Raw genomic sequence first — 24,276 nt, 5'->3', positions numbered from 1 at the left:
GTAACCACTGTGGGGTGTGTGATGCACCAGGTAGAAACCGGGACGCTCTCCTGGCTCCCGGTGGGGCTGCTGTGTGCAGACCACCTTTGTCGATGCCCTTGATTGCCGGCTCCACTCTGAGGGATTTTGCAGTGAGCGCTGCGTGTGGAGTCAAACCTGGTTAATCTGAAGTTCGAGTCTTGGATTTCTTTAAGTCTCAAATGACCAAGCGTATGTCAAGCTCGTGAAATCTGTCCACCGAGACTTTTATTTGGAACCCAGTTCGGTATGACTGCTAGTTCTTTGTAGTCGTGTTCTCTCCATATCCTGCTGTTGCAGTGATGGAGCCCATCACACGAAGTCACTACTCCTTCTCCAGCTATTGTGTGGGGTTTAAAAATGAATTCAGGTAGGAGAGCTGATGCTTAATTTTAAAGAATACTTCAGAGTAGTCTTTAATACTCTGGCAATACTTCAGGCATTCAAAGGAATTTTTCTTCCCGTGTTAATATAGCATGGTAAAAAGCCTGTGTTTTTTCTTTATAAAACATTGTACTTGGTTTTGACATTTTAAAATGATGCTGCCATGGCTATTGTAGTATTTTATAAACGATGTAACCGTTGGTCCAGAAATCATCTGGAAGTCATTTAAGAGGGGTTGCGAAGCTGCAGTGCGCCGAGTAGAAATGAATGATTTACCAAGAGTTTTTCCCATGATACTTAATGAGGTGCGCTTTACAGGATGTGACCGGTTGGCCAAATTTTATATGATAACCCAGAATGCTTGGAGTATTGGGTGGAACCACTTCCCATCAATATATAAGAAGTGTTTAGAGATATTTACACGTTCACTTCTGCTTTCACCAAACACCAGATCCTGCTCTAAGCCAGGTCCTGTGGTCGGTACCAGGGATACAGAGACAAGTGAGTATGGTCTTTGACCTTAGAGTCGACAGTCTGTCCAGAGCTGTGCTGTCCAGTATCATAGCCACTAGCCACACAGGTGGCTGTTTAATTTCAGATTTAAAATAGTTAAAATCAAATAAAATTTAAAATCCAGTTCCTTAATTGAATTAGCCATCTTTCAAGAACCCAGTAGCCACCTGTGACTAGTGGCTATTGTATTGGACAGCACAGGTATGGAACATTCCCAACAGTGCAGAAAGTTCAGTTGGACAACACTGGTCTAGAGGAAGATGTGGAACTGACACTTGGGACAGCATGGGGAAGACTGTCATAAAAGTGTGTGCAGGGTCTGTGAGGCGTAACGCAGCACAGTTATTGGAGACTAGGATTTGGGAAAGGCTTCCTACAGTAGGTTCTGCTGAGTCTTGAAGGACACACAGGAATTAGCCAGATGAGGATGGGGAGTAAGGGTGCTCCAGGAAGAGCCTTGTGGCATGTGCAAAGGCACAGTGGTAGACATTTCAGATACGTTAGAACCCATGAAGTGGTTAGTTATGCCTATTGAAATATGGAGAAAAAGATAGAGAAATGTCAGACGATGAGGCCACATCAGGAAGGGACTTTTTAAGCTGAGGAGTTTAGACTTTATCGTGAAGGAGCGGAATAGGATATGAGGGTGAGTAATGGGAATGAGACAGATTTCTGCCGGGAATGACTGGATGCCGTTCACTGAGACTGGGAACCCAGGGAGCCGATCTGTTTGGGGCACGAACAGTTCACTTTTATAAAGACAGTGGTGGTGGATAGCATGCATATAGAGCTTTACAATGTGTACAAGTCCACTCTTGTAACTCTGAGGTGAAGCAGTTTTACAAAAGCAGAAGCCGAGCTGAAGAGGTTAAGTGCCTCTTTCAGGTCCACGGGCCCAGTTTGCAGTTTTTCGGGACTTGAAGTTGGATCTCCAGAGCCCAGAGCCCTCTTCCTCCTGAGGCCCTGTGAACCGTGGGTGTGGGTGTGTTCTCAGGGAAACAGTTCATCCGACTTTCCAGTGAAATGTGCTTTACCTGCTATCGTTGCCAGTTGCTTCTTTTCACCTTCAGCCTGCTTTTGAAAGTTTTATAGTTCATAAACGGCACAACCCCCTGATTCCCACCACCTCCCCAGGAAAACAAAAACATAAGTTTCTGGCCCTGAATTCAATACATACAAGGTCTGAAATCTTGGGACAGTCTCTTGATTTTTGTACCTCGGTTTCCTACCCTTTAAAATGTGGCTTCTCACAGTAGTAGTGTGAAGGGAAAATAGGATACTTTTTGTAAAAGTGCTTTGTGACCACAAAGTGCTGTGTCCACGTGAGTAGGGTAAGTTTCACTAATCCTCTTAAACATTGCAGTCTTTCTTTTTCTTAAAGTATTTGGGGGAGAGATTGTTTTGCTTGGGGATGGGAGTGGGAGTGGGAGTGGGCCAGTATAGGTTTCTGTTGGCGATGTAAAAGGAAAGCCAGGATTCTTGGAGAACGTTCATTTAGCATCGAGAAGACCTGTTGTCTGCTGTGACGCTGTCATGACTATTTTTGGCTCTCCTGGAGACCTGTCGGCTTTGGTAGCCGTGTGGGGAATGGCTGAAATGTGGAGTTGTGAAATTGGTTTAATTAGAAACAGCGGAGGGACTGTCCAACCACTTTTCCACAGGCGACCTCTGAAAACTCCCTGGATGTTACTTTGAGATTAGATGTCGCAACAACGGTGAAGCCATCGCCGGCTCTGGCACTCGGACAGTTATTGTTTAACACACGACGCAAGACCAGGATCCTTCCATTTGTTTCAAAATGTGCTTTGACTTTGGAACTCGTCACAATGCCAAAGTGAAACGTGGCTCTCTGAGTACTAATTCAAGGTCACTCATCCTTTTTTTCATCTGTAGGACAGACAGTTAATTCTAAATGATGGCATTACTTTATGAAAGAGGACTAGTAAATAATTTGAACAGGGAGATTTCAAATCAAATACAAGCAAAGTGGGTCAAAACTAAATAGTTTTAAATAGTTTAATTTCTCCAATACTTATATATAAAACAGTATATATATATATACACACACACGCACACACGTATATAACGTTTCAGACTTACAAAATGTTGTAAGCATAAAGAATTTTCACACATACTAGTCACTCAGATTTCCCAAACGTTAACATTGTCTCTTTCTCTCCACACACGTGCACAATATAAGATGTAAAATATATGTACCTTTTTTTCTGAACCACTTGCGAGTAAGTTACAGTCATAATGTCTCTTTACCTCTAAATATTGCATTGTTTTATTCCAAAAATACAAAGATATTGGCTTGAATAACTGCGGTACAGATTTCAAACTCAGAAAACTAGTGTTGATAAATGTTATCATCTAATCTGTAATTCTTATTAAAATTTAACAGCTGTTCCACTGATATTCTTTATAGCAAAAGAATCAAATTTCTGGTTCAGGATGCAGTCTAGAACCACAAGCTGCATCTGGTTGCTTTGTGTTGATAATGTGTTTTAAATTTTTAAAAACTATTTTTTTGTGGTCTCTGAGTTAATGCATGTAATTAAAATTGGTCAAGCGTGGAAAAGGGAAATTATTTTAGGGTACAGTGGAAGTAATAATGGCAGCCCACATTTATCTACAGTGTATTACATACTGAAAACGTCACACACACCACCTGACTTACTGCTCACAGGCCCTATCCCTGTGAGGTAGACAGGACTTATCATCACCCCAGCTTAGAGACGAGGACCTGGAGGCCATAGAGAGGCAAAAAACTCGGTGTGGTCATGTAGTAAATAGCAGAGCCAGGGTTTGAATCCGTGTTGATCTGATTCAAGTCTTTCCTCTCAATTTCAAAGCTATGATATTGCTTGGAGAGGCAGGGGTTTGGAAGGAAGCTGGAGAGGCCATCCACTCGCTATCACCTACAACTCTCCGTGTGTCCACAGCTGACCGCCAGAGGTGGTTGGCTGCCCAGCCTTTCCCTTAGTAAGTTCATTGAACAAAAATTTATTTATAAGGAGTTCTTCCTAGAATGAAGTTACCTTGCCTAGCCATACCATTTTATATTTTATATTTTATATTTTCAAGGCCCGGTAGCAGATGAGTGGCTTGTCCAAAATACCGCAGTGAGTATGTAACTGAGCCAGAATTAGACCTACAGCGTGCAGTGCCATTTCCACTGTATATTTCCACTGTCAGCTTGCGTATCTCTGGGATGGATAAGTAGTCTCCAGTAGTCTTACTAGGCTGTTTAGAGCTATGGAAAATAGCTGACTCTTGTTCTCCTCTAATACTTACAAGGAATTTCCTTTGCTTCCAAACTAAAGTTTGACTCACTTAACATTTACTCCCTTGTTGAAGCCTTCTCAGATAAGCTCTATCAACTGCAGTAATTTCCCAGAAAAAGTAAGAGAGTTCCTCAGTTGCTCTGGTGATATTTGACAGTTACAAATATTTATTCTTGGGAGCACTCTCTTGTTCCATTTTGTGGTGCTCTAGTAGGATGACTTGGTAGCAGAGGTCCCCGCCCTGGCTGTTGGGAAGGACACAGTGAGCTCACGGGAGTATTGCTTGTCTGATTGATCCCATTTCCTACATGTCGTTTGCGGAACTCAGGTTAGGGAGTAAGTGTGAAGAGAGAAATGAGAAGGGACCTTGTGCTCATTGGACCTACTGTGTACCGGATGGGCCCTCGTAGAACAAACATTATTTTGTTTTATCTCATAAAACTCTGTGAGCTATCTTTATTCCCATTTTTCTGATGAGGAGGCTGAGTTTTTCCTCAGAGAGGTTATGTAATTTTCCCAGTGTCATACAGCTTGTTATAATGGACCTGGTTTCAATCCCGGGTCTGACTATGCCCCTGTAGATGTGGAGAGGATGAGAAAAGACTTATTAGACAATTCATTAATTCAACAGACTTTTGTTAGGTAAAGCACTATGTTCAGTGTTAAATTAAATGGGATTCTTGCCTTCAAGAGAGACGAATGGTACCAGAGTTAATGGGAGTTCAAAGGAGAAGAGAAATAACTTCTAGCAAGATGACCTCATCAAAGAGTAGAGTTGGCATTTCTGGAGAGCCTTGAGGGATGTGGAAAAAGAAGAAAAGATGTGGAGACAGACTGGAGTGATGTGGTGTCTGGTTTGGTTGTAGTGCTGAACTCCTGAAAGCAACTTAAGGGAGAGAAACCTAGAAAGGAGTTTGGGGCCAGATTGAGGGCCTTTCTTGGCAGGCTGATGAGGAGTTTCAACTTTTGAGTGGCTTTTGAAGTTTTTTGAGCTAGGAGATGACTTGATCAGATCTGACCTTCAGTTGTCATAATCTCATAGCAGAGGGTAGGATGTTTGGAATTGAGGGTGCGCAGGGAGACGAAGAAGACGCTAATGGCATTAGTCCAGGAAAGAATTATGAGAATCTGAACTACGGCAGATGAAAGGCACTGAGAAGGAGGAGGGAACCTATGCAAAAGGTGTCATGGCAATAGAATCAAGAGGATGTCTCAACTGGGATCATAGAGGGTGTCATCGATAACAGTTAATTTTTAAGATTACCAGGAGTCTGGTGGTGCTTTGACAATTTAAAGACAATATGGAAAGAGAAGTTGTTTCAGAAGAGAAGATATTACATGTAATTTTGAATATCAGTATTGGATGTAGGTGAGATATGGATAGGGACATCTGGAAATACAGGTGTGGAGTCAAGAGTAGAAATTCATGGGTGTAGATTTTGGAGTCTTGTATTTTGAGGTGATTACTGGAAAATTTGATTGAAAGCACTTGCCAAGGGAGAGAGAGTAGAAGGAAAGGGAAGGAGGCCAAAGGCAGCTCCTTGGGAAACCCTAGAATCAGGGTGTGGGAAGAAGCCCAGGGGCCGGAGCCCAGAGCTAGGGCAGAGGTGGCCCCTGGAGCCGTGGGAGGAGAGGTTTCTCACAAGAAGTGAAGGATCAACATTGACATGCTGATGAAAGGGGCCCGTGGCCAGATACTGAGGAAAGGCCTTGGATTTAAGTTTTGTTAAGAATCATTTCAGTAAGGTTGTGAGATTGACTTTGGGGTGAAGAAGTTCATCAAGAAGCAGGCATTTGGGGACTGACAGTAAGAGGTTTCTGATGTTTGGAGCGTAGATAAAGCTTGGAATGTGTATTGTATTTGACAGGAGTCCACAGGGTTTAAGAGACAGAAACCCAGCTGAGGCACAATAGAGGATTTATTGTCTCGTGTAGAACTAGAAAGTCCAGAACTAGAAACTCCAGAGGTGGAGTTGGCTTCATAGGGTCCTGGATCTCAGAGTTTAAGAGTTATGAGAGTTTTCTCATGCTTCCATTTCTTAGCTTCGATTGTTTCTGCTTTTGTATTTTGACTTCATTCTTTCCTGTTGCAAATAGCCTGTCTCCATATAATGGGAAGTATAACCTTCGGTAGCCCCAAGGACATCTTTACATCTTGAGATCCAAAAGGAATATCCAAAGTTTTCCTCTCTGCTTTATCAGAAAACCCCGAGGAGGACTCTGGTTGGCCCCACTTGCCTCATGTGCCTGTCCTTGAACCAGTCACTCTGTTGAGTGTGGTATGGTCCAGTCTGGGTCAGGGACTCATCCCCCAGGACCACTTGGAGTGGAGAAGAAGTCCCCTAGTGGAGGCAGAAGGGGGAAGGAGACATGCCTGGGAGAAAGAAACCTAATTATCACAGCTCACGAGAATCTAGTGACTAGACACACTGTGGGAAATGTTTGTTGAATTGGGTCGATCTGAAATGAACATGGGGTTGCTGAAGAATAGCAAGGTCCCGGTTAAAGCCTAGGTAATATAAATTTATAGTAGAACCAGTGGGCTCTTTAACTCTGTCCCATAGTGCTTAGCAGCCTAGAAGTGAAGGTGATGAAAAATGGGATGTACTCAGCATTGGAGTTTCTAAGTCAGGATTTCATAGGGGACTCAGGGAAGTTAAGCAGGAGAACTAACAACTCGTTGTTAAAGTGGAGGTTTAAGTGGGAGAAGTTAAGCGGGAGAACTAAGGGGAAGTGGAGCAGGAGAACTAACCAAGTCATTGTTTGACTTGGGATCCAGAATGTGGAGAGGCAAATGGAACCACAGTGTGCTGGCTCATTTATTTATTTCATCAAAGCTAATTACTTGTTCTTTGACTAAAAATAGTAGTGACTACAAGTAAATGAAAATTTATTTGATTTTCTGCTAGCGTGATTGAATGTTCTAGCAAGGAAATAGGCTAAGACATTTCTTTCGTGTATTGTCCACTGTAAGTCAAACCCTGCTTATTTAACTCAGTCTTGTACGCTTTAGGTAAATCTGAACCTTTAACTCAGATTTGTTCCTTATTTTCCCCTGTTCACTCCCTGTTAGTTTGGACTATATGTATACATCAAAGCTAGAAATATTTGTATCACAGACACACTTGGCTATTTAAGAAAATGATCATAAAATTAATGAATACTCAATTTTTAAAATCTGGATGCATAGAAAGATAAGGAGAAGAGAGGAAAAATAATCACCCATTATCTCACCACTGAACTATAACCGTGGGTAATATTTGGTTGTATATCCTTCCAGACTTTTCTGAGTATGTTTGCAGTTTCTTTTTTAAAATGGGATTATACTAGATATTTATACTATATTTATCATTTGGCATATTGTAATGTTTCCATATTAATAGATCTAATTTTTGCCATAATTTAATGAATACATAGTTTTTCATCATTTGGCTACATATTTTATGTAACCAATTTCATACTGATCAAGTATTGGTTTACTCTGTGTTGTTGTCATAAACGGCAATTTTAGAAATATGCTTATCTTACCTATCTTTCTGTATTTAATATGCTATATTTGTGGTGCTTTTACCATAGTTTGATGTGCAGTTTTTCTAAAGACTCTTATCGGAATTAAATTTGACTGTATGTAACAGAACACTCAAAATAACAGTGGCTGAAACACACAAGGCTTACACACACACACACAGAGCTATTACGGTCACACACACACACACACACACACACACACAGAGCTAGTATGGTCACACACACACACACACACACACACACACAGAGCTATTACGTTGCATCACAAAAGTCAGCAGGGAAGTAGGAGCTGATGCTCTGCTCTGCAGCTCTGTGCATCACTACCATATCAAGATCACAAAATAACCGCCTGTTGGAGCTGCAGCTGTCGTGACCCAGTTCTCAGCAGCAGGAAGGATGAAAGAGGAAAGAAAGAGGGGGGTATTTTCCAGTAGCCAGCTTCAAGAAGCGCTCTTGAGTATACCACACTGTACTTCTGCATGCATCTCATTAGCTAGAACTTCGTCACATGGGCACGCTTAACAGCGGGATGCTGGGAAATACGACCGTTGAGTGGGCATATTGTTATCTGTACTAAAGTCAGTGTTCTGTTATTAGGTAGGAAGAAAGGAATGGTTATTGGTTAAGATACTTTTGGCTGCAGTAACAAAACTCAATTCAGAGTAGCTTAAATAGTAAGGAAATGTATTATTCTGCGTAGCCAGAGAAAAACCATTACAAGGTGGTAGAGCTCTTCCAGCGTTGGTTAGTAGAGTTGTCAGGCCACCTGAAGAACTCAGGTTTTCTCTATCTTCCTCGTCTGCCCTCCCCAGTAAGGGCAGCACCATGACTGCAGTCCCTCCTCGTGGTAGATTCAGACACGATGGCATCCAGAAAGAGAAGAGGTCATCCTTGCTAGTGTGTCCACATTTAGGAAGAAGCTACCTTTCCCCAGAAGACTTCCTGTGGCCAGAGCTAAACCAGTTGCTGAGTGGGATCAGCACGACTGGTTAAGACCAGTCGGAAGCTACTCGTGGAGCGGAGTCATGTGAAGGAGGCGACATTTGAACAAACCTAGGCTCTGCCAGGAAGATATAAATGAGTGTTTGGTAGGCAACCAACAATGTCTGCCATTAGTCCTTTCTATTCTGTTCACATCTTTCCCATTTTATACAGTCCATTTTGAGCCTTTCTGTCCTAGGAAGCCTCCCCTGGTTTTCCTTTTCCGAGTCTCCCTCGTGCTCTCTCTGCTCCTCACCACTTAGTGCTGGACTGAGCGCCTAGTTACCTTGTGCTCTAGGTGTGTCAGTGTGTACTTGTCTCTTCAGCTCCACTGGCTTTTTCTCTAGGGGCAGGGCCTATTGTCCCACTTCTCCTGTATGACCTTTGGTGACAGTAACCACATTTTTTAATTTGAAATTGAGGGAAGGACTGAGACAAAGGATTTCTTCTTATTTTGAATTTATTGATGTAAGAAATCTTGTCAGCCTGTATAAAAACTAAATTCCATTGAAGCTTTGTGTTTAATGAATATCTTTATTTGAAAGAAGTGAAATGAGAAATGTCTTGGGAAAACTCAGTATTTACTTTGTCATACCTGTGGTGCTTGCCCTGTAGTAGAAGGGCAATATTTGAGGTGGATGATAGCTGTAAATTTTTTTTAAAGCTGTAACATATTTCCTCATGTGGGTGGATATTGCCTGTGTTTATTGCCAGAGAATAAATGACTAGGGTGTCAGGATAACTTTACTCAGGAAGTGTAACTATTGCCAGGGTTTTTATTGATTTACCTCTACAATAAAGTCTTCTATGGGTTACTGTAAGAGGAAGTGGGAGATACAGAGGCCAATTGGGTGCAGGTGGAATTTAAGCTTCTTTGGTAGACTAAAGCTCTTTTAGTATATAGAAGAGTTCTAGATGGCCTGTAGACAGAGTTTTAGCAGGGACAGGCTAAGCATTATTGCTTCAGTTTTTGTGCTTGTAAACAGAATATGTATAATGATATATATATGAAAAATTTCTTACATATAAATGAAATAATTTTCCACTTCTCTGTGAAGGAAGACTGCTTTAAAACCCTTGGGAATTTCCATAATAAGGGTTCTTAATATGTATATGTTCATAAAACGTATTCAATTTGACATATACTTAGATAAAAGTTATATGAAGATGTAAAACTCTTCCCTGGTATGTGAAGAAATAGGGTGAGTAAAACATTGTTAGTTGACACAGGACTCTCTGATGTACTGTATGGGATGAGGTTGAGTTCACTTCGATAGGAAGAATGTCCTGGGGATCGTAAAGGATGCTGTTTGGTTATTAGCCCTCTGTGTTCACTAAGAAAATAACCATATCTTTTGGTCGTCTTAAAGTCTTTCATAGAAAATAACACAAAACAACATTGTTCTGTTTCTAGGATTACATTATTTTATTTTATTTACCTTCTTTTATTTCTAGGACTTACGTCATTGACTGCTGTAGGACCTTGGGCAAGGCGTGCAGGGAACCGAGGCTTACTTTCCTCATCTATGTAAAAAAAAAAAAAAAAAAAGGAGGGACCATGGTGATAAGGAGCCTGCTTGACCCACCACCCAAGCTTGTTTTAAAGGCTGATGTAGTAGGATACTGAAAATGAAAAGTACTACACAAATGTTCGATTTGGTTAATATGTATTGATACCAAATATCCCTAAATGGGAACCAGTACACCTCTTGAGGTCTTTATTTTTCGGAGCACATAGTAGGGCCTTAACGTATAAGTAAATATATGGTTAAGGACTTACCATTAGAGTATGAATTACAATGTTTTTTGCTTTCACTTTGAGAGGGTTGACCAAATTTTGGATCTGGCTGATTTCAAATTATATTTAATAAGAGAATGTCAGTCACCTCCTGTTAGATGCTTTCCTGTGGCCATACTTGCCCAGTTCAGTTTTGGATGGAAATGCCTTCTCTAAAGGCAGTGTCCCGGCTGGTGGTTGTCTGTTGTACTTTGCACATAGCATGACACAATGCCGATCCACCCCCTTGAGGGAATTTAATGGCATTGAGGAGAGGCAGCCTGGATGTGTTTGGGTACAATCTGTGGTAGTCTGTGTGTGTGCCTTCAAATGAAGATCTGTTGGGTGGGAGATGTAGAAAGGAATGATGAGGAAGGAGAGAAGACATTGCTGAGGGGCAGATCAACGTGGCTCGGAAGGGAAGGTGGCGTCAGAGTCCTTCTCTGTCAGGACTTGACAGTGGCACAGTGCCGGGCCATCTGTTAACCACTCTCAAAACGAAGGTAGGCATGTGGATGATTGGGAGGCTGAGGCCACTCTCTTCTGGCTGTGTCACCTCTCCCCAACCTCTCCCTAATGTGAAGTGGGAAAGCCCTGAGTACAGCCCTCCACTGTCCCTGTGCAAGCAGCCCCGGCTGGGCACTACGGCACAGTTGCTTTGCCCCCTCTGTTGCGCCACCCCTGCCTCACATGACAGCTGCTGGAAGCGACAGAACCCTCGTCTGCCCTCCCCCAGCCCGGCACATATGTCTAGTCAGTGTGTGCACTGTAGTCCTTACTCCACTGATTCTTGGCCAGAATTCCAGCCAAACGACCACAGTGCAATTTCTTTAATTGACTAGAAGAAACCTAAATCCAGGCATTTCTCACAGAAATAACACCAATCAGCTTATTCTGTTTCACACTTGCCTCTCTTGTTTCTTTAAATGGCTTCCCAAGTGAAGAAATCCAGTCTAATTCCGCACATTTCATGAAGGTCTGACTCCTCCAGCATAGACTACCTTCTGAAATGCAGCCTACTCGTTCACACACACCATTGACCAGTGTCCATTTCCCCAGCAGCATTCCTGCTTTACCCCTTCTGGGAGGGATGGCAGATAGAAGAGATTGTGTAGCACATGCATTAAGAATAGAGGATATAACTGGAAACTCTAGCTTCCCCTGGAAGGAGCCCCTAATGTGAGTCCATGGACCTTATGAATAATAAATGTGCACAAAACATTCATAACGACATCACACACTGAGCCACTTATATCCTGTTTCCTGGAACCATTCCAAATCCAGGGGGAGAGCGGAAGTCTAATGGATCGTTGTTTCCCTCTCCTCCACCCTTTCTCTGTCTCTCGCCTCTCTGTCTTTGCTCTCTCTGCTTCTGGGACTGTTGTAACAAGCAGAATATATAGGAATTGCCTTGAGGTAGACTGTGTCCCCATTTGCAGTCCTGCCAGACTTGTTTTAATTCTGTGTAATCATTTTCACGACCCAGCATGTGTTGAGATAATACTGTTGACCAATGGACTGTTGTTCCCATGTTTAAAGTCCACCCCCCCACCTTCCTTAAGAAAATACACTCCCAGGATATGTTGAGAAAGAAAATTGTTGCCATAGCACTTTAAATCTAGCTAAATAGTTCTTTCCTGTCTGGAGAGTGAAGGGGAGTGGGGGAGGGGGAGTGGAAATGAAAGGAGAGAAGACATGCAGACAAGTGAAGATAATCAGGAAGCTTCCCCCACTCTTTGAGTAATGGTGTTACCTTTTTGAATCCAGAGTCTTATATTGGGGCTCAGTTGAGCAAATACCAAGTGTCTGCTCCATGTCAGGTCCCATGCAAGAGGATACAAAACAAAAATGACCTAGTCTCCTGCCCGTGAGGGACATATAATACAACTGAAGGAGGTGGGACAAGTTGGTATTAACTACTGGCAAAATAGGATGCGCCCAATGAGAGCTTCGTCCAAGATACCTGTGGATCAAAGCAAGGTGGTACCATAATGGTTTCATGGTGGTGGTGGTATCTACCTAGGACAGTGATGACAAATAAGGTTCAATTGGCAGAGGCTGGAGTGCAGGGATGACAAATAAGGTTCAATTGGCAGAGGCTGGAGTGCAGGTATTTCAGGTGGAGGAAGTGTCGCGAGCAAAGTCAGAGGTGCAAATGTGTGGTGTGCTAAACTAGTACACAAGGTACGGGGGAGATAAGGTAAGAAAGGAAGAGAGGATCATCTCGAAGGTCTGGCGGGTTGAGCAGGAAAAAAGCCTCTGGGAACATGCTCAGAGTTGTGCTTTTTAAGATTTAGATTTCACAGTGTTATAATTAAGTGGTTTGAGGCAGGAGCCTTGTGGAGGTTCATGGCAGTAATCCAGGAGGAAAAAATGAGGGCCTGAACTCAGGTGACAGCAGGAAGAGTAAGAGTGGATGGGTCGAGACCCTGCGGCGTGACTCTCTGTGGTCTTTGGAGGCCGAGGAGCTGTCGGGTGCAGAGGGGAAAGAAGTGATGCCCAGGACGTTTACCCTCAGTAAGCAGGAAATTGTACCTCATTCACCCTTCTGTTCTCACCCTAATGATTTTTTTTTTCCTTCATAGCCATTGGAAGAACAGTAAAAAAGATCAGTATCCTCAGTTGGCAAATTAAAAAGGTTTTCTGGGACCAGCCAATAGGTCCTCATGAAGTGAGACGCTAAGAAAACTGTTGGGTCTAGCACAGACAAACCCAGGCATAGAATGGGAAGTGGCTGGTCTTCGCTAGGAGAGGGCCATTGGTGGCAAATTCTTCCTCAGGACCAGACGCCTCGTTTTCCTTGAGAGATGCTAAAAAGGCACATCAAAGAATACTCTATATCCTCAGTAGAGTCCCAGTGAGTTTAGGGCGTGCCCCCACTCTGGGGCACTCAGGGACCCCATCCTCACCCCCTTCTCCCTGGGCGTCTTGGGCTGTGGAAAGGAAGGCTCTGTTGGTCTGTTGGAAATTCCTCCATCTTTGCAGTTCTGAGTCCCTGCTCGTGAGCCCTGGACTGCTGGGTGAGAGCTGTCGCTACTCAAACAAAGATATTAACTTGCCCAAGTCCGCTCTGTTTCGCCTCTCCGGGAATTATTTCCCATTGTCTTGGTGACACACCAGAGGCATGGCGGTGCAGAAGAACATAGATAAGCACTGGAGCCAGCCAGGCGAGAACTGGAATGTTCTCCTGCAGTTACCAGCTGTGTGACTTAGGCTGAGTCGCCTAAGCTCTCAGGGACTCAGAGAAGCCAGGCTATTGTCTTGAGATGATTAAAATGAAAGAATGTCTGTGGAGACTTTACCAAGCTGCCTAGTTTACTGTTCGTTAGCACAGTAGCTTGGTAAACGTGGGGAGATACGTTCCTGAAGGCTCCCATGCTGTTTCCTCCAATAGGAAACGAAGTAATCAGAGCAATGTGAGGTGGTGTGCTCCCTTGCTGAGCATTATCACCATCCACTGCACCCTTGTAGTGTTTATTTCTCCAGATAGTGGCTTGGATGTCAGGATAAGCCACGTGCGGAGAGCTCATTGGTCATTTCTGTTAACGATAAGTAGTGTAGAAAGAGAGGATGCTTTCTGAAGTTTGGTTGCTTTAGTTTTCCTGTGGCCTATAAAGGGGCAGAGACTTGGGAAAAGGAAGCAAATATTTTGGCTGATGTGGTTAAACACCCTTTTCTGTCCACAAGTAAAGGTAATCAGGGGTTCTGCATTTTGCCACTTGCTTTGTTACTTTATAAGATACTCTTTTTCATGAGCCCCAGTACAGTAGACTGAACTCCTCAAGGAAAGCCCACAGATGTGGGGACATTAAAAATTAATATTAGAGACAAAAGAATAAGAATCCTGGAACAGCCTTGGTCTATTCATAGTGTTGTTTTTTTGGTGGACTTGGGCTTTTTAAGGCTGGTCTTTCAGATAACTTGGAGGAGCAGTCATAGTCACGTGACTACTTGATGCCCTGGGGGAAGAAGGCTACCGCCCCTCCTGGTCCTTAGGGTACAATGTGACCTTTTAAACATGGCATTGCAGCTGTCAGCATTATCAACTGAGTTTAATTAGTGAGACTGGGATGTGGAAAGCCCCTTGAGGACTTGCACCAAGGTAGACTAAGGGATGCTGTGGCACGGGAATGGCGGGCGTTTTCAAGGAGGAGATTCGGAGAAGGCAGTTTCTGACTAATGAGTTGACACGTTGGTGGGTGGTAACAGAGTGTGAGATGCAATGCCCTGTTCTTGGAAGCGTTTGAACTTGGCCTACAAGACTCATGTGCAAGAAACAATCAGTAGAAGGTAGCCTGTGACCAAGTTTAATTATGAGTTCTAAGAATTCACCCAGAGGGCGCGTTCCTAAGAACTGAAGTGTTCAGGGGAAGTAGCACTGGCGTTGGGTATTTCGGGGGTGAAGATGAGGTTGTGAGGTGAAGCATTCGGATGTGGTGAAGCTGATGAGTCTAGAACCAAGAGGATTTGTTGAGGAAAAGCATTTAAAAATGGAAGCACTGAAGAGGTCTTCACACCATCTTCTTCAATACAGTAATGCATCGCTTAACAACGAGGACATGCTCTGCGAGGTGCCTCATTAGGCTATTTAATCATTGTGCGACCATCGTACAGTGCACTGAACAAACCTAGATGGTGTAGCCTACCTCACACCTAGGCTCTATGGGACTAATCTTATGGGACCATCGTCATATATGCAGTCCGTTGTTGACCGAAAGGTCGTTTTGCGCACTTGACTGTACCTCATTTTACATGTAGTGAAGCCTAGGAGGCAAAAGGCCCTGAGCCTAGCCGGGTTGAGGGAAGCTTGAACGGCATGCAGTCTAGAGCTGAGGTGCTAGGGGCCTTGTGAGAAACAAGGTGCCTGGTGAGAGGGCTTTTTAGGAAGCAGTTAGTTTACGGGCGTGTGTGAACCCTGTGTTAAGACTGGGGTGATTCCTGAGAATCCAGCGTCGTCCTCCTTGGTATTGAAGAAGTAATTCCACGTACTCACTCTTGGGTGTCTGAGTCCTCTGGGTGGTCACTTTCACGCCCCCACTCCCACCCCCTCCCAACACACACACGTCTTCCTACACATTTCTGTTTTACTGCCAGGTAAGGATCAGGTGTTATCCTTCCCAGGGCTGTTTGCATTTTAACTGGGATAGAAACTTCAGGAGAAAATAATGCATCTAAAAAGTAGAGCTTCAGACTTCAGTGACTTCAAATTTTAGGAAGGGTAATGGCACCTTCCTTGTGTCCCTAAAATCGAGATGTGTAAGGAACAGATTGGAAGTGGGGGACACCAGTGCTGTGTGCCTGGCGCTTAGTATGCACTCACATTTGTCAACGAATGAATGAAACTTTTTAATGAATGAACGAATTGATGAATAAGGCTCAGGGATGCAGGGTGCTTATAGAGAGAAGAGGAAGGATGATGGAAATAGACCGTTTAAAGGAGGAATTAACATGACTTGGTGACTGTGTGATTCCAAGACACGAGGGGGAGAGAGCATTTAAAAAAAATTGTAGATACAAAATGTGGTTCCCTAGGGAAGAGCACCCCTGACAGAGGCAGGAAGCTGGGAGAGGCCTGGGTTCCATCACGTGGGCTGTTATCTTCAAGGCTGTTCTTGCAAACTTTCCTTCAGTTCACCCGTGTACGGGTTACTTGTGTGAATTGCCGTCCTCCTTCCTGCGGCTTCTCCCTGAGGTCCTCCGTCCAGCCTTCCTTCCACGTCCCTGTCCAGGGAAATGGGAGGAAACGTGGGCTCGGTATGAATTGCACGCTCAGGTTTCTTACAGAACGACCTGAAGAATCCTTACCCTTTCCTTATTCCTCTCTCACGCCCACTTAAATTTGTCACTTAAACATTTTTTTAGGATGTTTTTATTATTTTTTTTAAATTATTTATTTATTTTTCCCCCAAAGCCCCAGTGGATAGTTGTATGTCTTAGTTGCACATCCTTCTGGTTGCTGTATGTGGGACGCGGCCTCAGCATGGCCGGAGAAGCGGTGCGTCGGTGCGCGCCCGGGATCCGAACCCAGGCTGCCAGCAGCGGAGTGCGCGCACTTAACCGCTAAGCCCCGGGGCCGGCCCAGGATGTTTTTATTTTTAAAAAACTACATAGGCCTTTGTTTGGAAAGTTCTGCTTAGAGTGACTTTCAGTTTTTGCCTCTCTTGCTCGCAATATGGCGCCCATGGTTGTGGAGAGTGCTTGGTTGTGGAGAGTGCTTGGTTATGGAGAGTGCTTGGTTATGGAGAGCGAGCGAGCAGGCTGACCTGCCTCATAGGGCGTTCCTCCTCAATGGACTGGTGTGTTCTGATCTGAATAAACACTGCTGCCTACTGCCCAGTAGTCTGTGTTTATGAGGCACTTGGAAAACACCGCAAGCTGCAGAGAGCGACCGTGAATAGCAAACTTAATTTGGTTTAATGTGTTTTGGCTTGCTTGACCTCACCAGAATAAAAATGTGCCTGTTTAAATTATTGTATTGGGAGTTTAAAAAAAATTCTAGAGACATTTATCTCATTGGAAGAATCTTGGGGTGGCTTTAGCAAAGGTTTAAGTCCATGTTTAACGTCAGATAGACTTGAGAAATGTTTAATCACAGATAAGGTTGTTGTGAGTTCTGAATTTTAAGAGTCTGAATTACGATTTTTTTCTTTCGCTACTTTTTTCCCTAGACGATTGGCTGGTAACGACCTTTCTTTTATCCACCCAAAGGCCTTGTCTGGGTTGAAAGAACTCAAAGTTCTGTAAGTAATGCAATTTTAGAGTTTCACAGCTGGCTGTGTATTTTCTTTCTGCACTTTCTTTCTGCACAGTCAACATGCTTGGAGCTAGGTTAAGCACAGTGTCTTTTAGTTCAGGATTAAAAGATTTAAGGAGGGGCCAATGGGCGGTGTGGGAGGCAAGAGGCTGATTTAGGCAACCTTGGGTCTAGATAACGAAAGTTAAAACTAAATAATAGGTATTCTGACCTCCAGTGCGTTACATTTGAATGTTAGGCTTTTTGTGTGGCTAATGCATTGACTAAAAATCAGATTTAAATAAAAATCAGAGTTTTGTTTCTACTTATTTTATAGCTATCAGAACTTTGAATTGGCTGATCCTAAAGTGAAAAGACTTATGAGTTCCAAATGTCAGAATCGTTTTGGAGCTACAGGGACTTGAGCTGCCTACAACTTAGAGAGCCTCAGAGGGGTCAGGAGGTCAATTCCTGGCAGTGGTCAGGAGTTTAGAGGCAGGCAGGCTGGGGAGCAGGTGAACTGACTGTCAGCCCCACTTCTGCCACTGCCTTGCTGGGTCATCCTCCATGGTCACTAGATCTCTCTGGTTCAGTGAGCCTGATGGTCCCTTGGCCATTCCGTTCTGTGGTTATGATTCCTGTCAAGCAGTCATTTCATTAATGTGACTAGAAGTGGCTTTGGGCAGAAATAAGTACTGCTTATTTTCAGTGCTGCCCCGAGCCTCTGTTCTCCGGGCCCTAACTAGTCGATGCCCTGGCCCTGTGTTCACTGAGGACACAGCTGCTGCTCCCTGAGAGCTCAGGGTCTGCTCTCCTCTTGGCAAAATTGGCTTTTCCTAACACCCGTGTTTCTGGGCTCTGCTTCGTTCCATTTGAGAAGGCACCAGGGGTGCCAGTGGATTTGCCCGTCAGGAGACACAGTTAACTTGTTATAACTCCCAGCCGATGTGAGCAGCCCCCAGGGTGACGGCCATGAGTCGGGTGCCACCATCCCTTTGGTGGACAGCCCGGGGAGTGTGGATTACCCAGCGGGTCTGTGTTAGAGACGGCTTCCGGCAGTGGCCCAGGGCTCCTTCCTGGCTTCACAGCAAACGCTTCTCACTCTTGTGCAGTTCTCTTGCCTTGAGTGCTTTCCACCTTGACCCCTCCCCCTTTCCTGACATTGGAAATATTTCTTTGGAAAGAAACAGCTTTGATTTCTTCCAAGAAAAAGTGGTCACAATTGCTTGTTATTGACGAATCAAAATTTTCCTTCCAGAACTCTCCAGAACAATCAGTTGAAGACAGTGCCCAGTGAAGCCATTCGAGGGCTGAGTGCTTTGCAGTCTTTGTAAGTAACTTTTTGGTTTTCTGCATTCTTGAATCGTGAAGAGAACACTCTGGCTGCTAAATGTGTAAAGAACTGGAATCCCAGGACAGAGGGAGACTGATCCTCTCCTCTGAGGTGAAATTGGGGATGGCCAGTTGCTGTGGTTGAAATGTCCTTTGCTGAGGGAGGAGGGGTGGTTCAGTTTGCCTCCTCTCATCTCAGAGGGTGGGAGAAGGCTCCAGGGGTGCACTGCTGGGTGTAACTCCACGAGTCATCACCACCTCTTTGGAACCAGAGTCGTGTGTGTACAGAAGTTCTAGTGTGCTTCACCATTGTCGTCAAGAAACAGCGGCACGAGGTTTTTGTTTCCGGTGGTGATGGTGATCAGAGCAAATTGAGTACAATTCCTCATCTGAGGACATGAGACCCACATCAGGGTGGGAACGGAATCACCTGTGCTGCCCTCCCCCCAGGTTTTTCTTTTTGAGGAAAGTTTGGTTTTCTGTAGAGTGTTCAAGATTTCAACTCTTGGTTTTTACCATGTTCAGCCACTAATTTCAAAAGCTTTTCCAGATATCCCTTCACTTCGCTCCTTTTTGTACTCTTTCCCGTGTGTGTGTGTGTGTGAACCTGGAGAGTGGGGTCATTGCTCCCCCATGGTGGAGGAATCCGGGAAGCGGCAGTGATGTCACAGGGACTGTGCAGATCCACAGAAGGTGTGAAGAGACAGCCATTTTTGTATTAAACAGATACTTGTTAAGGACTAGCATGCATGCTATGAACTAGTGTTGTTGGGACTACGACTTTAGGTCCTTCTGTCTCTGCGGTGGAAGATCATGTTCCTCTGTCTTTAGGTTCCTCTGTCTTTAGGTGCGCTTTAAAGGAAAGGGTTGGGAAGCGCTCAGCTGAAGCATGTGGTTATTGTAATTTGACTTTTGCCAAGATTAGGAAAAGCCCTGTGCGTATTTATCTGTCAGAGTGTTTACATCGCTCTCAAAAGAAATTCAGAGAAGTGGAGATTAATGAGACTCTGAAACAGGCCTGTCTGGTTTTGCGTCCGCACTCTGCCGCTTCCTAGCTGGGTGATGCTGGACAAGTGAATTAAAATTCTCCACACACGAGTTTGCTCATTGCCTGCCATGTACTTGAGTGCATGGAAAGCACTTATAACAAGATCTGACTCAATAACATTTGCAGAATCTGTTAATAATTAATAATGATGATGATAGAGTTCATCAGTTCTTTCCTTTGATAATGAGTTTACCTAATTTGCATAACAAGGTGAAGGGACCATCTGAAAGTGATGAAAAAGTATCCTTCAAAACAAGGAACTTAGTTATTCTCCTATAGTGTCGACTGCAGGCTTACATTCCTTCAGTTCATGTCCTGGTACTGGATACAGCGGGACTGGGGCAGAGTTTCCCCTAGTGTGACGCTTGGACCACCTGCAACAGAATCCCTGGGGGAGATTGCTAAAGTGCAGACCCTAGGCCATATCCTAGAAGTAATGATATTTTCTCTTTCAAGACAGAATCCAGGAAGCTATAGTTTAAAAAATTTCCCCAGGTGATTCTCATATACATGGAAGTTTTGAGAATTGCTCTGAATAAAAAATTGCAATAGTTATCGCACTTATGTATCCTGGGTATAAAATTGGGTTTTAACCACATCACATATTTCTATACTAGTCTGTCTCCTGGGATTTTTACTGACCTTTGAGATAACTGTAAAGGTAAGCTTTTGTAGGAATGTGTGGGAGTTACAGAAGACTTGGTGAAAATGAGCTGCTTGTCCCGTCCACTTGCTAATATAAAACCATTTTTACTGCACCAGAAACACATCACTGGAAATTGTAAATTCTAGATTACCTTTTCATTTTAGATTAGATGTTCTAGTAGTTAATGGGAAGTGAATGTGAAAATAGAAATATGTACTAATAAACATGTCATATGCTGTAAAGGTGAAACTTTAAAGTGTATCTAATGTCATAAAAAAGGAGTAATCGGGGTATTGGCTGTTTAATTTCTGTTTAAATAGAAGTTTAATTTAAGGTAGAAATATATGAAGTAGCTCATTTCATCAGAATGCCTCGTTATGGAACACGAGGATTGTTCTTGCCTGTAACCAGTGGAGTAGATTCCGGGCCCGCGTTCTCGGTGGGTCGACTGGAGTGGGTTCCTGTACAGAGCGTGACTCGGCTGCCTCTACACTTCCTCACCTGGCCACATGTGCGCACATGGCGCTTTCTCCCCCTCGGAGTGCGGACCCGCAGACACTTTCAATAGTTCCTTGTCTTGCGCTGCTTCCTCAGAATTCATCTTACTTCAGGACTTCTTGCACAATTGTTCTCGTTTCCCGAGACTTACTGATCAAAGTACTCAATCGCTTTTGTCTAGTTTGAAGGCCAGGAAAGAGAAGACTAAAATATTTGAACTTTGGACAGAAAAAACATACAAAGAGATTCTTCCTAATTTGTGGTCAATAAGTACATTAAAGTGTACATGGCATTTATTGGTAATTTAGATGATTTAAAGTGTTTTTCACAGAAATTGGAGCTTTCTCCCTCTAAAATAACGTTTTAAACAAGCCTACTGTGTTCATCACTCATTGAGTGAGTTGCGTAGCTTAAATTATCTCCAGAATTGGGATGGAGTGGGAGTGAGGAGAGGAGTCAGAATGAACTAATTTTTTTAAAAAGGCGTAAAAGGGATGTTTTTAGGTGTATCAGAAACGGGAGGAGCTGTGTGTCAGGCCTGAGTTACTTAAGGAGGAAGTGTTCGTGGGTTTGTTAGCACAGTGGGTGTAGTGGTCAAGTTAGATACAATTGAAATTCCGTCCTGGTGTAAAACAGTCTTATCAGCACTTGAGTCAGTTTGAAAATCTGATCTTCAGACCTGAATTACATGAAAGATTTCCTTGTGGTTTTGAAGTAGTGCTTAACAGGAGCAAAGTTCACAGGGGGTTGAAATTGAGCAGAAGTGGTGTGATGCAAGTGTGTGATGATGACTATGAAATCGGAAAGTGAGTTGTTGGTATCAATCAGAAGGTAATCTAACAGCCTTCCACAAGGCCGGGGGAAGAGCTGAAGTCTCACCTAAGCGGGTGTTAAAATGACATGTCAGAATTTGCTCCACTAGAGTTTTTTTCTTTACGTTAGGTCACACTTATACTGAAGGATTTCCAAGACTAAATTTCCTAGGTTTTCCACAATAACAGAATTTAACTCTTTTAAACTAGAAACTTGTAACAAAATATAATACTCTAATATTAATATTACTGGTAAGTTAGAAGTGAAGGAGAGCTTTGGTTACAAAGAATAGGTGGTTATTGATAACAGACATTCATCAGTAAATATCTGCAAATAGAATTATTTGGTTAATGTAATTTCATATAAGGCAAGAAAAAATAAGTATGTAAGTCTCAGTAAGATGTATAACGGGCTTTTGAGAATAGGGAATAGAAGCACATTTAAAAGACAAAAATAGTGAGGGAATTCAGTTAATATGTTGTTAACCTAGCAGCTAAAGTGCACTTACATAAAGAAATCATTACCTCCTGCTGTATGGAGTTTAGATGGTGGAACCTTCAACAAGCCGCATGATCCTTCCACGTGGGAGATATCTGATGCCTTTTACTGCATCTACTGAAAGAATCAATTACAGAATTTTCTTGGTCTGTTAGTTAGGATGAATATTAATGGTACAGGGCATTGGTGCAAAGCCACAGTTCTAAGACAGTTTCTCTGTGAAACATCAGTTTAAGTGCAAACTCCTGCATTTACGCGTGTGCCCCCGACACCTGCATGTGATTTGAGGCATAAGGATTAACCATTTGAGTCACCAAAAGTCCTTTTTCTCGTTTAACTTCTTATTCAAGGGCCTCATTTTTTCAGAGTTCTTTTCTTTTTGGGCTCTTATGTATGACTTTACAATTTGGGGAAATTTTTAGCACAGAGGAAGTTGTGTCTGTGCATTTATTGTTTATGACTATTTGCACAAAAGGTAGTTTCATTACTATCTTAGCTTGAAACTCACCTGCTTGTCTTGCTGTAAGTTAAGGCTGTCCCCGTTTTTTGATGATATATGGCACAGAATTCTGCAGGAGTGTAAATGGTGTATATAACACTGCACTTATGTTAAAAAGGTACGGACAACTCTTTTTGTTATAGTGTCTTACGACATCTTAACGAAACACTTTTATAGAGGGGACTTAATTTCATTGGAGCGTTGTGTGTTTATGTGGGGGGAACATTGCTTGTTATTTTGGTGAAGATGAACGCACATTATCATCAATGTGATAACATAAGCAATTTAAACTTTTAAACTGCTGTAACACTGAGAAACTGGGGAGGGACTTCAATCTGTACTTAAACTACAATCCCCTTACCTGGCCTACAGGGTCCGCATAGTCTGGTCCCTGTTTGCATCACTGCTGTGTCTCCCTGGACCTCCACTCCCTTCCTCTTGGGTTCTAGTCACTCTGACCTTCTGGGAGGTGCTGGGAGCACACCGAGCTGGTTTCTGCTCTGCGTCTCTGCCCTTGCTGTTTCCTTTACCTAGCATGCTCCTTGCCCAGCTCCCTCTGCCACCCGCTCTTGCTCATTTTTCAGATCTCAGTTTAGGTGGCACCTTCTCAGATGCTTTTCCTCACCAGTGCATTTGAAGTAGCTACCCTCCCCATCAGCCCCTGTTAATCTTGATCTCGGAACCCTGTGTATTTACTTTGTAGCGCGTTTCAGGCACTCTGTAATCATTTTTAATTTGTTTATTACACTGTGGGTCACTCCCCACTAGAATGTCAGTCTCATAAGGACAGGCCTCATGCGTGTTCAGCGTTTTTATCCTTTGTGCCTAACAAGATGCTCAGTTTACATGTGTTGAATGCATTGCAGTTAATTAAATTAGCTACAAGTAGAATTGAATTGCGTTGTTTAGTTACTTCTATGGTGAATTGTATGATTATATGTTCAGTGTCTCTCTCTCCCTAAGTGAAAGTTCCTAGAGGTTATGGAGTGTGTGTGTGTGTGTGCGCGTGTGCGAGCACGTGCGTGCATTCGTGATTGAATACACTCCTCTGTGCTCACTAACGCTGATCTCCTAAGCAGCTCTGTAGCCAGTGCTTTGCCAGTCTGTCATATAAAAGATGCCTGTTTCTTCTCAGGGATATGTTTTAGAAAGCCCAAGGAATAAACAGGCCTAAAGATGTTTGTTTCTAAGTGGATTCTTAAGTCAGCTGCTGGTTTCCTAAGCTCTCTCTTTTTAGGGATCTCTCAGTTATCTTGACTTTATCAGAAGGAGCGCATCCATCGGATCCTCACCAGGCCCGCAGGCCTGTGACGCCTGCTCACCTGCCCCAGGAGGGAGATTGCATCAGGGGGGCTAGTAGAGTGCAGGATCTGACGCTGCAGCAGCAGAAGGAAGCAGGAGGCACAAATACCACTACAAGTCAGAATTTCCTGAACTTGGAAGCTGCCCAACTTGATTTCTTTAAAAATATGCTGTTATTTTGACTTTTCACCAGTTTGTGTGTTCCCTAATTTTCACCAAGAGGTCCCAGCCTGTGAGGTGTGAATTTAAGGAGTGAAGATACAGCCAGGAGGGATTTGTGAAGAAAGTTGTGGTTTGCCCGGCGCATGCTGTCTGCCCCCATCACATTAATAGCAGCTTGTCTTTGTGTTGAAAAGCGATTGTTCCAACAATTACAGCTGGTTGTGCCAACAGTAACCTAGGGCTTCGTTTTCCAGATT

At 43.4% G+C, this 24,276-nt stretch overlaps 1 protein-coding gene across 3 annotated transcripts in view; it reads left to right on the top strand.

Annotated features, from left to right (window-relative positions):
* Positions 1 to 24,276, top strand: part of LGR4 (leucine rich repeat containing G protein-coupled receptor 4) — a 95,673-nt gene that overhangs the window by 52,604 nt on the left and 18,793 nt on the right. For all 3 annotated transcript variants that reach the window (XM_058546162.1, XM_058546160.1, XM_058546161.1), the window contains exons 3-4: positions 17,157 to 17,228; positions 18,480 to 18,551. In XM_058546162.1, the coding sequence (XP_058402145.1) occupies positions 17,157 to 17,228; positions 18,480 to 18,551 (144 nt within the window). The remainder of the gene's footprint in view (positions 1 to 17,156; positions 17,229 to 18,479; positions 18,552 to 24,276) is intronic.

This window comes from Diceros bicornis, chromosome 7 (assembly GCF_020826845.1).
Source record: "Diceros bicornis minor isolate mBicDic1 chromosome 7, mDicBic1.mat.cur, whole genome shotgun sequence".
Lineage (NCBI taxonomy): Eukaryota > Metazoa > Chordata > Mammalia > Perissodactyla > Rhinocerotidae > Diceros > Diceros bicornis.
This window is presented reverse-complemented; position numbering and strand designations above follow the sequence as displayed.